This window comes from Cibotium barometz, chromosome 29, assembly GCF_041138505.1.
Source record: "Cibotium barometz isolate CiBa-2024 chromosome 29, ASM4113850v1, whole genome shotgun sequence".
Taxonomy (NCBI): Eukaryota; Viridiplantae; Streptophyta; class Polypodiopsida; order Cyatheales; family Cibotiaceae; genus Cibotium; species Cibotium barometz.
The window spans coordinates 39755075-39772504 of NC_141074.1; the positions used below are offsets into that span (position 1 = coordinate 39755075).

General features: G+C 47.9%; 2 protein-coding genes across 8 annotated transcripts in view; both read right to left on the reverse strand.

Annotated features, from left to right (window-relative positions):
* The window catches only part of LOC147622170 (regulator of nonsense transcripts UPF3-like), a 131211-nt gene that overhangs the window by 97420 nt on the left and 16361 nt on the right, over positions 1 to 17430 (reverse strand). The gene's annotated exons all lie outside the window — the stretch shown is intronic.
* LOC147622172 (uncharacterized) lies at positions 3900 to 4981 on the reverse strand. Its single transcript, XM_086822732.1, has 3 exons — positions 4756 to 4981; positions 4351 to 4672; positions 3900 to 4220 (listed from the first exon to the last, which is right to left on the reverse strand). The coding sequence occupies exons 1-3, from the start codon at positions 4929 to 4931 to the stop codon at positions 3900 to 3902; spliced, it is 819 nt and encodes a 272-aa protein (XP_086678858.1). The 5' UTR covers positions 4932 to 4981.

The following is a 17430-nucleotide window of genomic DNA, read 5'->3' on the forward strand; positions in this document are numbered from 1 at the left end:
CTCCGTGCTAACAAGACGACTCCTCTCTGGCCACCTATGCAGCCAAAGGACTTGAGCAATTCGTTGCGCTCATACTCCTGGTCATGGGCGCCCTTCTGCTTATCTTCGAGCTCCCGGCTAATAATTGCTCCAACTGAAGCACTGGGGGTTCAAGAACTAGGGGTAGCCGCTGGGGTCTGTGTGGGAGCTGTGCTCACCACGGAAGCTGTGGAGGCGGCGGCTGCCTTTGGAGGCTTCTTCGGACAATCCCGAGAAGTATGTCCTTTTGTGTGACAAAAGAAACATCTACCCTCCTTCTTGTACTGAGAAAGCTCCTCAGCACTCAACTTGCCACCTGTCTTGCCTGCCTCCGCTTTCTGGTCTGGAGTAAGCTTAGACGCATTGTTCGAGTTCTTGGAGCCAGAGGCTCCCGAGCTCTGTCCTGGGGAAGACCCCGTCTGGTTCTGGCTTTTGCCCCCCAAGGCGTTAGCCTTGGGAGAAGCCGGCTGGGAAGTCTTGGGCTTGCCACCATTGTGTTTCATTTCTGCACTCTGCGCAAGCGAGAGTGCGTCCTCAAAGGTGGCTGGCCTAAACATACGCACCTCCTATTGGATTTGCGTGTCCAGGCCATACAAAAACTGCCCTTTCTTGTCCGAATCAGATAAGCCTAATTGTAGACACAAGGTCGAAATTTTATTGGCAAACTGAAGGACTGGTTGCGCATTCTGACGCGCTCCCCTGAACTCGTCTTCGAGTCGCTCAAGGTAGTGGGGCGGTAGAAACCGCTGCTTAAGGTCGCGGACGAACTCGTCCCACACATAAGCTGCCATACCTGCTCTGGTGTGGGCATGAGCCCACTGAGTCCACCAAGGAATGGCCTCACCTTCCAAGTACCAACTAGCTAAGATCACTTTGTCAGTATCTGTTTTCCTAACTACGGCAAAGTAAGCTTCAAATTCATGTAACCATGAATAAAGAGTTGTGGGATCGAGTTTACCATTATACTTACTGAAATTCATTTTCTCGGGAAAATGATTCGAGGGCGCCGCCGGTGTCAATCTCGCATCCAAAGCTCTGAGGTGACGCTCGTGTTCCACGCGTCGCATGGCGTCGTCTTCTCGTTGTTGGATCTCCAATGCACGCATATGCATCTCAAGCAAGGAGCTTGGCTGCGGCGGCTGTGACCCAGCGAGAGGGTCCCTGTGAGACGAGGATCTGGTATCTGGGATACGGAAGGAGAGGGAGGAGGAGATGGAAAACGCGACGCTGGAGAGCGAGAACGCTCCGCCAGAGCCAAGATCTGCGCCTTCTGCTCATCCAACTTGGCTGTCTGGTCTGCGATTGCTCGCATCATCTGCTGGAACATGTCTAAGACACTCAGGCCGGGTGCCCTAGCTGGGCTGCCTGGTGCACTCTAGTCCCATGGTTCTGGTTCTCTCTCGTCGCCAAAACTCGCCATAGCGGGAAAATGCAATTCCTTTCCGGAACGCAATCTGACCATCCACTATCTGTGTGGGAGACTTCCGAAGGCTTCCGGAGGCTAAAAACCAACCGTCCTTCAAGGGACAGGAGTCACTCCGACACCATCGGATGCAAAAACACAGATATAGAGAGAGAGTAGAGAGAGAGAGAGAGAGAAGTGCTGGAAAATTCAGTATAATCTATGGTACAAAAAGGGCACATGTCTACAGCCCTTGGCTGCCTTCTTGAAAAAGGTGATAAGACATCAAAAATCAGTCCCAAACTAGGACTCCTACTGACCCAATCCCTAGAGGATTGAATGATTATAATCCATGAGCACCCTTGCCTTTTATATGGGTCTTTGGGCACTCTTTATGCTAGCCGACTGCTGGTCGGCCAGTTCCACAATCATAAAATACTTTCAGCGCTGCCCGACTTGTTGTAAACGCTACCCGACTGGATCTACTCCTTGCTCATGATGCGCTTGTTGCCCACACTGTGCTGATGTCAGCCGACAGCTCTTCTGGCAGCCAGCATCCTCTGTCCTGCAGCCGACAGCCATCTGATCCATGCCTTGCTTCATTCTACACTGTAAAAGGTGCTCTGTGCTCTGTCTACCTGGTTCATACTCTTTATCTGGTTGCCTTTTCTGGATCTAGCCCGGAGATTGTCCATGGCATCTATGATGCACATGACATCCCCCTCTGCTAAACTTGATGACGGGAATCCAACCTGCTCTTGGATGACTGTCATCATCCCAATCCTGTCCCGAAGTCCCTCTGTCATCATCCATCCCTGGCAAACCCTTTTCTCTGAAAAACCCGGCCTGTTCTCCAAACCACTCTGTCTCTGATGAAGATCTATGCATCTGATCTTCCTCTAGTCCACAATCTATTCCCGCCCTGACTCTGAACACCGTCTTGGTCTTCATTCCTGGAACTGAGTCTGGCACTCTCACATCACCCTTGGAGGATCAACCTCCCTTGGGACCGTTACCTGAGAACCTATCTGGCTCACAGAACTGCCATCCCCATCTGGCACTGTGGAACACCACCAGCTAACCTCCTGGGAGTTCTTCCCGATCTGTGTTCCCGCCTTGGGCTTCGAGTCCGTGTACTTTCCTGTACCTTGGACCTGTACACCATCATATGGGACTGAATCAGCGTTTAGCTTGGCTGAGCCTGATGTTCTGATACCAATGTAATATGCGGAAGCTTCGGAGAAGGATCGGTACTTCAAAACTCAGAAATCAGCACTCTTTTCGCGACGGAATTAACGCACAAACTGAAAGGAGATGTGCAGAAAATAGAGAGAGAAGGGGGAGATGGAGAGGACACAGTATTGGGTCCCAATTACCCTTTGTAGGGCCCCCACCACGGATGGTGTATTTGCTTTATTAGAATGATGTAAATCTGAAAACAAATACAGAAAACTTGACCTTTTCTTGGCTGGAAAATCTTGCCCTTGACCTTCAGAAGTCCTGCCCTTGACCTTCAGAAGTCCACCCCTTTGCTTGGCAATCTCCTTGGCTTGACTGGCCCTTGATTGGCTTGAGCACTTGGTGAAAACTGAGATGAATGATGGGATCTAGGCCTACCCTATTTATACTCCTCCTCAGGAGTAGTCGGCCCGCTGAAAAACAGCTTCTTGTCCCACGACTGGTGAAATTCAGCAATAAATGCTGAATTAAATCCCAAAAAATACTGCCTTTTTTTCCTAACAGGCTAAAAGTGATGCGCCTGCTTCTGATTGGCTGGACACCACTTTTGTCCACAATCCCAAGGCTGGACAGCCTGTATGGGCTGCCCCATACATGCCCTACAGCCATCTAAAGGCTGTAATCCCCTGGAGATTGCCTGATCTGTGCCCTAGGGCTATCCTACAGCCCCTCCATGGCTGGTGGGTTCAGCCTGGGCCTTCTTGGTCCCATAGTTACCAGGCGTTTCAGAAACGGCAGGTATGAAACGGGTTTCATACATTTTGAAACGTTTCATAAAAGGTAAGAAACGGGTACAAAAAGGTTTCATACAAAACAGAAAAAACATGTATATTTTTTACTTGAAATATACAAAAGAAAAAACAAAAAACTGTTGACATAACTTATAAGAGACCACACTGAATTCTTTTCAATAAAAACAAAATACATGTAAGATATGATGATATCACAAATCACGTGGGTGATCACTGATGACTAAACAAAAATCAAAAGCATCACCACGTGGGTGATGAGTCATGACTCAAAATCCAAGATCAAAATAAATAACATGTCCAAAGTTCAAACTAAGTAACATGTCCAAATAAAATGATACTGGCAGCTGCTAGCTACTATCTGCATCCTCATGCTCATCCTCATCTGCATCTTCTGCCTCTACAGCCTCACTCTCAAGGTCACTGTCGGTAGCCGAGTCCTCAAAGGCCTCATCCTCTAGAGGTGCAAGTGCACCACTAGTACTAGCCTCTCAAGAAGATCGTGTAGTGCGAGCCGGAGCCATGATCTCCTCGTAGAGCATAGAATAGATGTCTCTCTCCTCCTGAGGAATGTCGGGAATCTCCTTGCACTTCATGATATCAATCTTATCTGGATTCACTTGGCGAGGCTCAATGGGATGACCCTTTTGTTCTAGCAATCGGAGATTGCAATGACAAAAGACAAGCCTCTCCAATTGTGCTGAGGAGAATCTATTTCTCTTTTTCGTGTGAAAAAGAGCCCATGTACTCCAGTTTCTCTCACAAGGCCCTGAACTGCAATCCTGGGAGAGAACTCTCAGTGCAATCCGTCTCTACATTGTACAAAAAAGAATGTTAAGTTAGAGTCAAAAAGAGAGTAGCATTTGAATGTAGATTTTGAAAGAGTAGGACTCATGAGAGTCCGAGACAAAGATACAAGATTCAAGAATCAAGAAACCTTACCAAGTTGGGTGTCCCAATACCGTATTTCTCCCACCAAGACACTGGCTCCAACTGTGTCTCCCTGAGCAATGCAGTAGCTCGCCCAAACATATGGCTACCGTTGCGGTAAATGAGAAGCTCATCCTCGAGCTTTCTCATCAGCTGTATATCACCTCCCACTCCCACCAACTTGGTAATGTACTCGATCCATCCTGACTCTAGCTCCTCATTGAGGTATTGCTCCTCATTCCTCCAAAGGGGATGCAAAATGTGAGCAGCAGCATGGATTGGCCTATGAAACCAATCCCAACGCCGATTCCAGATCTCCTTAATATCTTGAACTCTACATGTAACATGTGACATACATAAGAGATCAAGATTTATAAAATAACTCAAAGACTAAAGTTAAAGCCCAAGGGTGAGCACCTGTCACGCGACAAGGTAGTGAAATCATTGAGAGCTTCACCAATTCTGTCCATGAACTCATAAAGCAGCCCAATGGTACTTCCCTCCATGTCTGTGAGCCGAAGGACACTATACATGGGCTGAAGTGCCTTCACAAGTCCCTCTGCATCCTGCCACCAAGTATCTCTCATGACCATACGAGAGAATGCTATAGACTTGGGCTCATCCTTGTCCTCCCATGCTGTCCATTCACGACACACAACAGTGCGTAATAAGCCATGTCACACTCTCACTAGTCTCTCCACCACAATAAACATATATGCAAACCGAGTTTTGGAGGGCTTTAGAAGCTCAAGATCACTATTGGCCCTGTACATGCTCAAAACCTTTGGCCTCTTTGTGACAAAGTTCACCATGGTAGATGCAGCTGAAAATACATGGCTCACCCAATCAAGCTTTCCCACATCCTCAATCATCAAGTCAAGGCTGTGTGCTGCACAAGGTGTCCACACAATCTTGGGGAACTCCTCCTCTAACATCCTGCCCATGGATACACAATTGGACCCATTGTCCGTGATCACCTGCACAATGTTATCAGGCCCAATTTCATTGATTGCCTGGCGCATGTGGGACATAATGAACTCCCCTGTAACCACTATCCTGGCACCGATGCATCTATGGCACGAATGAACATTGTGCCTTTGCAGGAGGACACAAGAATGTTGTACACATTTCTCTTCCGCGCATCTGTCCATCCATCACAAAGCAAAGTACAACCATACTTTGCCCAAGTGGCCTTGAGAGGCTCCATCTCCATCTCCACAGCCAGTTGCTCCTTGCGAAGCTCAGTAGTGCGCAATGTCTCGTAGGAGGGGCCATCCCACTCACACCCAATGCGGGAGATAGCTCTCGTTGCCTTCTTCCATCGAGGAGTCCTGACAATGTGGAAGGATAATCCACATTGAATAAACAACTTCATCAACTCCCTCGTTGCCTCTTTCATGGCAACCTTTTGCATCCCTGCCTGTACATGTCCTTTCTTGAACACTGGAAGACTAGTTCTTTTGGCTCGAGGTGCCGAGCTAGAACCACCTGCAACACCACCTGCAACCTCACCACTGGTATCTTCCTCTCTGATACTGCGAGTCCTCTTGGAGACACTTTGACGTGGCTCTGTTTTTACCCTCACATAGCTCTCACAACTCGCAATCTCTCTTTGAAGCCATGCTAGAAATTGAGAAGGGCTATCATAGATTTCTTGTGGCACATGCTTACATGGCCCAATGCCGAAACCCTTTGTTTGTGACAAATGTGCCTTCAACCTGGTGACATTGCCATGGTGCTTATCAGCACAAAAGTTGCATTTCCACTTTCCGGAGCCTGAGCCACCATATCTAGACTCGAAGGTGACATTGTTCCAAAGGAGAATCACCTGTTCGAGGCATCCTACAAGGCGGGGATAAATGCAGATTGTTGGCCCTGCAAGTGCGACACATAACATAAACTAATCTCAATAGAGCAAGGGTGGACCGTGGAAGATATGCCATAAATATTGATGGAAGAGAAAAAAGTGTGCTGTTTTGTGAGTTGTGCAGAGAAAACCAACTTAAAGTAAAACATGACATTACCCCTTTGGAAGACCTCCACAAGGCCCAAGGACACCAAGGAGCAGGGGGGTCGACACAAGCGATGGAAGGAATCGAAGGATGGCACACAAATCGGCGAACTCACAGGCGGCGGCCACTGGGAAGCGTGATAAACTGCGCCGTACGAATCCACGAAAGAAAACGTTTTTTAAGGTTTTTAAAAACTGCATGATGTATGAAACGCGTACGAAACGTTTCGAAACGTTTCGTACGCTTTGAAACTGTATGAAACACGTTTCTATGCAACACTGCTTGGCCCTCATGGGGGTGGTTCTACACCATTCCCGTGCCCCCACTCAGATCCGGGGTAGCCCTATGGGCTGGCCCCTTGTCCTAAACCTAATCTACTCAGTGATCTGGCATCCGATACCAAACCAGATACACAGAACCACTGACATCATTCTAGAGGGAGACTCACAGCACGGACTGGCACTATTTCATGTGCAGGACAATGCACACCTGACCTTGGACTCATGTGCAGGACAGTGCACACCTGACCTCGGACGACTGAGATGGATCCCTGGCTGACTCGTCCCGGACTGGGCTCACATGGGACCAGTTCACCATCCCAGGTCCTGCACCTTTTGTACAGAAATGTCTACGTGGCATCCAAGTGCGGGATGCACGTGACATGTGTAAACTCTTCTCTATACACAAGATCCCACACAAAACTGAATGATACAATGGTGAGGAGCATGGGGCCTATTTATATGCCCCATGGATGCAGTCGGCCAGCGCATGAGGGCTCCACGATTGAAGAAAGCAGATCGGCCAGCATAGAACATCTCCACGACTGTGTAAACAGGTCGGCCAGCCACCAGCACGTCCACGACTGTGTAAACAGGTCGGCCAGCCACCAACACCTCCACGACTGTGTAAAACAGGTCGGCCAACCACCAGGAGCACATGAGGTGCAGTCGGCCAGCACCATGGGCTCCTGCCAACATGTGGCATCCATCCACACCATGAAAAAATGGGGAAAAAATACAGGGAGTGAGGAAAAATGACAAGACACCTATACAGGGCGGGCACACCCACAACAGAGGCCCTAGTGTATAAAAATAGACAGGAGATGACTTCTAACAGATCCTTCTCGGGATGAGAGGGATATGGTGAATGCTGAGGATGAGGACTGTTCCTTGCTCCAATGCTGAGGTCCACCCTTCGATGCCGGCTTCCCTCTATGTAGGAGGTAGGAATGATGAACTATGTGCTGAATATGCTGGCTAAACTGCTGATCTGCTTCTCCCTTGTTCCATGGATGAGAAACGCTGAGGAGAGATGAGATCATGGACTGAATATGCTGCCTATGATGACTATATCCTGAGTGAACTGCTGTCCCATTGACTTCCCTTGTCTCCTGGGAAGGAAACGCTGAAGAGAAGCTGAGATCTGATGCTGTCTTTATGCTGAATACGCTGATGGAAGATGACGAACTCATGCTCTCCTTGTTTCCTAAGAAGGAAACGCTGAGGAGAAGATGATCTATGAGATACTGATCTCCGATAAATGACCTGAAATGATGCGCTTATATATGTGTGAATGATGCTGGTCGGCCAGCTATTAAGCTGTCGGCCAGCTCCTTGATGCTCACAACCTACAAGAAATGCCATAAATGCTGTCGGCTGTTGTAGAGGTGCTGTCGGCTGATCATAACAGCCCCGACTACATGCCATAAATGCTCTAAATGCCTTTATGTGCTGAAGATGGCTAAACATATGTTTGCATATGCTGAAAATGCCTAAATAATGCTTGAATGTCCTGACTAATGCTTGCTGATGCCATGCCACTTGTACACCAGATGGGTGTGCGCGTGAAATTCCCCTCTACTAAACTGTTGCTAGGTGGTATACCTGGCAACCTTTCGACTCCTCTGGTGATCCTTCTCCACTGAAACCACTGCCCCCTTCTAACTTCTTCTACCGGAATTGAGGTCAACTGTAGGAGTTGAATCCTTTGAGCCATAGACTTGTCTACTGCGGGAATTGAATGGCAAATGCTACTAAAACTGCTTGGAAATACTTGAGTCACCCCTGACCTGTCTGTGGAATCCTTTCACCCACCATCTCCGTCGTTCTTGAACCTCTGAACCCCTGAGGCGATGTTGGAGCAAACTTCCGTCTTCTTATGTGGAAGAGAACTCCCTGTTGCTGCCAGTCGAAGCCCAAAACTTTATTTACTCCTTTGATGATGGATGTCATTCTTCCCCAAAGAACTCATGGGCAAACATGTATGCCTTGCAGATGCAACACTGACTGCTAGGATGACTGCTATGCAAGCCATGTGCAACCCTATATGCTGTGCAAGAATGCAGATGGATGGGTTACTAATGCATACCTAAGGGGAAATCCCTAAGGATGGCCTGCAAGATTTTGAGAACTGGGTTTAACTGTGCGGAAGCAATTAACATGATGACTGACTGAATGAATGATGGAATGAAAATGATCTAAGGCTGGCTACCCTGTAACGCCCTGATACCAATGTGACATGTGAGGGATTGATCGTAGTAATCACAACCTTAGGCTAACTAAACTTCACTTAATGATGCTTAAGAGGTAGACAAATAGTGTCAATGCAATGCAATGCAGTTATATTAGATGAATGGGTTACAATGAGATCTAAATAGATCTATGATGCTGTCCTAGATGAAGATCCTTCTCGGGATGAGAGGGATATGGTGAATGCTGAGGATGAGGACTGTTCCTTGCTCCAATGCTGAGGTCCACCCTTCGATGCCGGCTTCCCTCTATGTAGGAGGTAGGAATGATGAACTATGTGCTAAATATGCTGGCTAAACTGCTGATCTGCTTCTCCCTTGTTCCATGGATGAGGAGAGATGAGATCATGGACTGAATATGCAACGCTGAGGAGAGATGAGATCATGGACTAAATATGTTGCCTATGATGACTATATGCTAAGTGATCTGCTGTCCCATTGACTTCCCTTGTCTCCTGGGAAGGAAACGCTGGTGACATCTTGCTTGTTTATTGTTCGACGAAGACCTCTTCACGAAGTCTCTACCTCGGGCTATGCTCCGGCAGCACTCCAGCTCACTAGGGTTGGTTCCACATCCAGTAGAGCTGAGAGGGGGTGTTAGAACTTAGCAATCATCTCCTATCTGTGCAGTGAGGCTTTGGGAGTTTGGTGAGTAAAGTACATTGATGTTAGGGTTCTTTTGCTTATTGAGCATAGAAATGGCGCCTCTCAGGTCAAGATGTTGCTCGTGTAAATGGAGACTTCCAGCACATTTTGTGTGTGTTCTAAACACCAATGTCGATGGATGCCATAACATCATGTTTGCCCTAATATCCATCAAGGGTAATGGCTGGCGTTTTGCGAATCTCATCTGCAAGAAAGCTGATGTGGACATGAAGAAGAAAAATGAAAGAAAGATTATAAGGATGGCCGGTACTCCAAGGTTGTGTCCAATGCCTTGGATATGAAGCTCACAGATGAGCTTGAGCGGCTTAAGAAGATCAGGAATCATCGGGCTCAACATTTTGATGCAGCACACCAGTAGCAAACAAAGAGTCCCTCCTTCCCCCTTATGCACAACACAACAGACGCTTTCAACAACAGCACCGATGACGTTTTCAGAGGGGAGTTAGTCTATCCTGGAGGCGGCACAGTGGGATGCTATGTGATAGCAAATGAAGTTGAATCAATGCCATTGGCAGGCCACTTGAGCCTTATAGGCTTTAACTAAGGTTTCCTTGTCCATCATCCTCTACATTAAGCAAAAACACAGCATTGAAGAAGCAACAAGAAAGCAACAAAACCCTAAGCGGCAGCTTGCATTTTTTATTTGAGAGTAGCTCACAGACGTGGAAAGAGGTGTTTGGATCTGGTTATTGGTGAGTGCTTCAAGCTCTGGAAGCTTTCTTGATCAAGAATTGCAAATTTTCTTTTTCCATTGGTTGCAAACCCTAACCATGGAAGGCATTCTCAAGCATTGCTATGAGATCTTGTCAAACTTCTCTATGGGTTTTTAGCCAAATGCATGATGCATCTGTTAGAAGTCATCTCCTGTCTTTATCAGACACCAAGGCCTCTGTTGTGAGTGTGCCCGCCCTGTATAGGTGTTTTATCATTTTTCCTCACTCCCCGTACTTTTTCCCCATTTTTTCCATGATGTGGGTGGCTACAGGCTGGCAGGAGCCTCTGATGCTGGCCGACTGCACTCATGTGTACCAGGAGCTAGCCGACTTCATCAGGAGGGGTCGTGGTATTTTTCTCTGCTGGCCGACTGGATGTGCCCAGTCGTGAGGGCCACTAGTGCTGGCCGACTGCATGATGGGGCCATATAAATAGGCCCCATTGCCCCACATTGTACTCATTCAGTTTTTCCTCGGGATCTTGTGTATAGAGAAGAGTTATACTCCTATCTCTCTCCTTCTCTTGTGCTGTCTATTTTCTGCACTCTACTTGCTCTTGTGGTCTCAGATTTCGTTATCATTTCCACTGCATATTTTGACAGCATCAACATTGTGCATAAATTCAAGCTGTGGCAAGGGGTTTCAATGTTTTGTCACATAAAAGAGCCTCTAGTTGCTTAGGAGAGGCTTTCTGTTCACGACCCTGTGTTTTTCTCTGGACAGAATGCAGGTGTGCACAGGGACATGGTGGACAGTGTGAATGGCATCAGGTTGGAGTCCAAAAAGTAAACCCATGTGTGGACAACCCCAAGTGTGAAGGGGGCAAAGAGACTTTAATTCAAAAAGGTTTTATAACCTTTGGTGGGGCAAAATTAAAGATAAAGAGGTTTTAAAGTCTTGAGAGACCCCAAGGCAATTTTTAGAGACTACTCCACTTTTGGAGGCCCACGTCTCTCTCTTGCTTTTTGGGGGGGCGTGCAAGTTTCATGCGTGGAGGAGAGGAGAGCTTGGTCGACTGGTTGCTGCAGGTGATTGGCTGCACCCAGAACTGCCCTATCAGACAGGCCGTACAGTACTGGCCGTACAGACCTAAAGACTGCAGGCCGTACAGAGCAGGAGACGGTTGTGGATGCAGGTGTGGCGCTGACGACCAGAAAGCAGACGGCTGGCAGTTTTGCAGATCCAGGCGGCGCAGGCAGGTACAATCGATAGCTGTAGGTACAATCCACGTGGCAGCTGTACGATTGCAGGTACATGTGTACGGACAGGTACAGCTGGTTGCCATGCGTGTGCTTTTTGGCTCGTGGAAACAGATCTGCAGGCAGCGCTGGACAGAACAGTGCATGCTTTTCTCCACGCACAAGGGAAACTATAGGCGGCTGCTGGACAAGACGGGCAAAGACACAAGCCTACTTCTCTCTCTCTTTCTTTGGCCGGTGCAGGATTGGTTGGCTGCTGTGTGGCTGAGTATACATACAGGCCCGTTGGGGACTGTTTTTGGAAAGGGTTTATGGACTGTTTCGTGGCAGTTCATGTGGCTATGAACATGAGCAATGCTCGGGACTGTTTTGAGATCAGTTTGAGGACTGTTTATGGGCTGTTTTTGTTTGGCTGCAAATTCAGCAATGTACTTGGGTTTCTCGCTACAAGTACAGGTCACTTGGTTATGTTTCTTGGCATGGGAGTGATGCAAGCTCGCATGGCTGCGTGCTCATGGAGCAAATTGTTTTCTTCCTGCTAGAAAGGAACAGTGGGACCTACAGATATGGGCATCTCTATGTTGCCAGATGTTTCATGAGGGAACAAGTAACTTGATGTATGCCTTTGTTGGCATTGTTGTTGAATGGTGCTATGAATGGTTCTATATGGAAACAGGACAGAAGTTTCAAAGGGAAAGAGGCCTAAGGGATTCATGTGGAAACAGGTCGTAGGTTTCTCCAGGAAACATGTTTTTGGGTTTCTCCAGGAGATAGGTCACATGCAGGCAGAAGGTACAGGAATGGACACATGTTTGGTATAGCCTTGCTACTGATTGGGCAGGAGAGAGGGAATCCATGACAGAGATGGGTAGTACCCTTGAAAGGTAGAGAGGGTTGGTACAGGTGTGTCGACTGTATGGTATGCTGTGCTGTGATACGAGTTCTCTTTTGAGAGACAGTTTGGGAGTCTGTGTTGTGATGCAGAAGCACTGGATGTGTCAGGGTGTGATGCTGTTCATAGTGTGAGAGGCTATGGATGGTTGTGGCAACCCTGATCATGGGAGAAAGCTTCTGTATGCAGACTCAATGTGAGAGAGTCTTTGGATGTGAAAAATGGCTGGACTTGTTTGTGGATGCCGAGTGGACAAGAAGCCATGATGCAGGTTCTTTGCAGGCTTCAAGGGTTCTACTGTGACGGCTGAGTTTCCAGCCTTATTGTAATCAAAGCTCTTATAATCAATTAAAGAAATACCGCAAGGGGTGCCACTGCGATTTGGGGCCAATCGGTGTGTGTGTATTGTTTGTAGGAGCACTCTAGCTCCCCCTGTTTGTTTTCCTTTTCTAGGTCCTCAATGGCGTTGAAGTGTTTTATGTGCGAGTGTTTGTTTCACCGCTCGTCAGATTTTTGAAGGCCGGTTTCAAGGTTCCGTTGCCGGGACAATCGCCAACTTTCCTAAGGGGGCGAGCTCGTGGTTGTCTCATGAGAGTCACATCAAAAGCTTCAACATGAGGAAAGTGAAAAGGAAGTGCAAGACACAGTACAGGGTTGTGTGTCTTTGCCTATATGAGGTGAAGAGCAAGAGCTGAAGATGAAGCTCAGGAGAAAAGACACCAAGGACAAGAAGTAGTCAGCCAGGAACAAGAAGCAGTTGAAGTGTTATGGTGCAAAACATGGGTTGAAGGTTATGGCTTTCGACAGTTTGTCACTGGTCGTATCTTCATAGCGGCTTCATGGGTTCGGAAGACAGTTTCTTTCTATGTTTAGCAGTGCCTGAGGATGTATCAGATGAGGCTCAGACGGAAGTGGGGGGGACTTGACGTGGTTCTTATTCCCGAGCAGATACTAGCACATAAGGAAAGAAAGGTACAAGGTAAAGTTTCCCATCGCTATCTTGTGAAGTTCAAGAGTTGTTCACTGATGGATGCGAAGTGGATGGAGGAGGTTCACTGATAGATGCGAAGTGGATGGAGGCGGGTGACTTAGCAGATTCACCTTAGGATTTGCAGCTTTATCTTGATGCCTTTGGGTTGGAGTTGACTCTTGTTACGGCTCATTCAGGTTCAGCAGAGCATAGGTCTGGAGCATGGCTTGATGCTCAAGAGGGGGGTAGCACCTCCGCTCCCTTGTTACAGACAGGCTCATTTGTTATCTAGGAGTCGCTTGGTGACATCTTTGTATTCACCCGAAGGTACTGGAGGCTGACAGTACATCTCTGCTTATGGGACTTCTATGATCTTGTGTTCTAGACACATGAGATGATGGTTGAGTATGGTTCACAGTCGCACGCACCTTGAACTATAACTGCAACTATGGATAACTCTATGGAGGGCATAAGTCTTGCGAGCAGTCCTAGAGTTGGTTTGGTTCATATATGGATTGAACTCTATTTGTGCATGTATGCATACACTTTTTGAGGTATTATTGTATTCTGGTGCCATTGGATCCTGGTACCATTGAGAATACATTGGGAAATACTCTGGATTGTGTCGTGTGCTGCATATAAGTTGGTATGATACATCAAGTACTTTATTATGTTCATGGATGCACCACTGGGTGTGACTCCTGCGGGATGGCCATGAAACATATGTGGGAAAGTACTTAGTGGATGTAGTGTTTGGATGCATTGAGTGCTTTCATATGCTCATGTTGTACCTTCAGTCGTGGGTCTTACGGGATGCCCATGGACGTAAGGCTTGCGAGCAGTCCTTAGACTGTTACTTTGGAGTAGGTAGAGCATTTTGAGGAGCATATTGTTTGCGAGTGCATATGTGTGCCATATGTAGAATGATGCATGATTTTGTTTTTGGCTAACAAGGTTAACGTGTTTCCATTTGATTTTAGACTTTTGCTGTAGGTTCTGAAGGAACAAGCAAGAGGTGTTTGTCACTTTGGCCTGACAGTGTGGCCTATTGTGCAGGATGATTGTTTTATCACCCAGATGCATTGGAGGGCCATTGCTTTTGTCGTATGGGGAGTCTTTGCTCATAAGATGCCTTACTGTGCCATTGAGTGCAATCGAGGACGCTTGCTATTTTTCAAGAGGGGGGTATGTCACGACCCTGTGTTTTTCTCTGGACAGAATGCAGGTGTGCACAGGGACATGGTGGACAGTGTGAATGGCATCAGGTTGGAGTCCAAAAAGTAAACCCATGTGTGGACAACCCCAAGTGTGAAGGGGGCAAAGAGACTTTAATTCAAAAAGGTTTTATAACCTTTGGTGGGGCAAAATTAAAGATAAAGAGGTTTTAAAGCCTTGAGAGACCCCAAGGCAATTTTTAGAGACTACTCCACTTTTGGAGGCCCACGTCTCTCTCTTGCTTTTTGGGGGGGCGTGCAAGTTTCATGCGTGGAGGAGAGGAGAGCTTGGTCGACTGGTTGCTGCACGTGATTGGCTGCGCCTAGAACTGCCCTATCAGACAAGCCGTTCAGTACTGGCCGTACAGACCTAAAGACTGCAGGCCGTACAGAGTAGGAGACGGTTGTGGATGCAGGTGTGGCGCTGACGACCAGAGTGCAGACGGCTGGCAGTTTTGCAGATCCAGGCGGCGCAGGCAGGTACAATCGATAGCTGTAGGTACAATCCACGTGGCAGCTGTACACTGCAGGTACAGGTGTACGGACAGGTGCAGCTGGTTGCCATGCGTGTGCTTTTTGGCTCATGGAAACAGATCTGCAGGCAGCGCTGGACAGAACAGTGCATGCTTTTCTCCACGCACAAGGGAAACTGTAGGCGGCTGCTGGACAAGACGGGCAGAGACACAAGCCTACTTCTCTCTCTCTTTCTTTGGCCGGTGCAGGATTGGTTGGCTGCTGTGTGGCTGAGTATACAGGCCCGTTGGGGACTGTTTTTGGAAAGGGTTTATGGACTGTTTCGTGGCAGTTCATGTGGCTATGAACATGAGCAATGCTCAGGACTGTTTTGAGATCAGTTTGAGGACTGTTTATGGGCTGTTTTTGTTTGGCTGCAAATTCAGCAATGTACTTGGGTTTCTCGCTACAAGTACAAGTCACTTGGTTATGTTTCTTGGCATGGGAGTGATGCAAGCTCGCATGGCTGTGTGCTCATGGAGCAGATTGTTTTCTTCCTGCTAGAAAGGAACAGAGGGACCTACAGATATGGGCATCTCTATGTTGCCAGATGTTTCATGAGGGAACAGGTAACTTGATATGCCGTTGTTGGCATTGTTGTTGAATGGTGCTATGAATGGTTTTGTATGGAAACAGGACAGAAGTTTCAAAGGGAAAGAGGCCTAAGGGATTCATGTGGAAACAGGTCGTAGGTTTCTCGAGGAAACATGTTTTTGGGTTTCTCCAAGAGATAGGTCACATGCAGGCAGAAGGTACAGGAATGGACACATGTTTGGTACAGCCTTGCTACTGATTGGGCAGGAGAGAAGGAATCCATGACAGAGATGGATAGTACCCTTGAAAGGTAGAGAGGGTTGGTACAGGTGTGTCGACTGTATGGTATGTTGTGCTGTGATACGAGTTCTCTTTTGAGAGACAGTTTGGGAGTCTGTGTTGTGATGCAGAAGCACTGGATGTGTCAGGGTGTGATGCTGTTCATAGTGTGAGAGGCTATGGATGGTTGTGGCAGCCCTAATCATGGGAGAAAGCTTCTGCATGCAGACTCAATGTGAGAGTCTTTGGATGTGAAAAATGGCTGGACTTGTTTGTGGATGCCGAGTGGACAAGAAGCCATGATGCAGGTTCTTTGCAGGCTTCAAGGGTTCTACTGTGACGGCTGAGTTTCCAGCCTTATTGTAATCAAAGCTCTTATAATCAATTAAAGAAATACCGCAAGGGGCGCCACTGCGATTTGGGGCCAATCGGTGTGTGTGTACTGTTTGTAGGAGCACTCTAGCTCCCCCTATTTGTTTTCCTTTTCTAGGTCCTCAATGGCGTTGAAGTGTTTTATGTGCGAGTGTTTGTTTCACCGCCCGTCAGATTTTTGAAGGCCGGTTTCCCTTTCTTGAAGCCATTTTGCATCAACTTCTAATTTCTTGATGCCCATTCCTTGTGACTATAGAGTGACATGGGACAGGAATGGGAACGGGAAAATACTGCCATCTCCAACATCCTCGAGTCTAAAAATACCCATTCCCTGTGACTATGGATGCATCAACATTGTGCATAAATTCAAGCTTTGGCAAGGGGTTTCAATGTTTTGTCACATAAAAGAGCCTCTAGTTGCTTAGGAGAGGCTTTCTTGAAGCCATTTTGCATCAACTTCTAATTTCTTGACGCTTTTGTTGTAGGCATATGCACTTTTTTTTTTTTTTGGAAAAACTATCCTTCTATTAGTTAACGAGAAAACGCCATAAGGCTACAAAGCTCAGCTCACAAGGAGGGATAATAAACACAGTGAACACCGGAGCTCCACCCCCGTGGCTGGTCGCTCTCTGGGGGGGGCTACCTAGTAGTACATGCGGGAGGTGAGAAGAGCCAAACTGGAGGCCTGTAGTGCCAAGTGACATCCTCGCCCCTCGCGATGAGGAAAGGGCCAGGCTGCCAAGTGCGGAGGAACGCCTTGCGGCAACCTCTCATGCGATCCGAGTCGCCCTGAAGTTTCCCCGAGTGTCCTCTCAAGGTGTGAATGATGTCCACCCAGAGGGCCTGTATGACCTCCGCCGGTGGAGTCGCCTGGCGGTCTATGGCCTCCCTGCATCGGGCTCTCCATATGTGCCAAGCCGTCATGGTGCTGATCATCTCCCATCTGTGCCCGTCCCCCTCCTGGGAGACTGCCGAAGAGAAGTCTGGCGTCGGAACCACCGCCATCGCCCTGTCAGAGACCTGGATGGTCACACTGCCAGGGACGTCCTCGTATCCAAGGGCCGGGCCGCTGTCCGTGGCCCAAGCCACCGCACCCCACGTCGCCATCATCTCACCTGGCGAGCCTGCAAAAACCATCCTAAGAGCGCGCTGCCAGACTTGCTGTGCCTGTGGGCAATCCCATAAGCAGTGCCGCTGCGAC

Excerpts from the sequence above, each read along its gene's own strand:
- LOC147622172 (XM_086822732.1), bottom strand. The coding sequence starts at position 4,931 with ATGGTCATGAGAGATACTTGGTGGCAGGATGCAGAGGGACTTGTGAAG. Across the intron at positions 4,673-4,755 it reads ACTACCTTGTCGCGTGACAG|AGTTCAAGATATTAAGGAGA; the intron begins GTGCTCACCCTT and ends TGTTACATGTAG. Across the intron at positions 4,221-4,350 it reads GTATTGGGACACCCAACTTG|AGACGGATTGCACTGAGAGT; the intron begins GTAAGGTTTCTT and ends TGTACAATGTAG.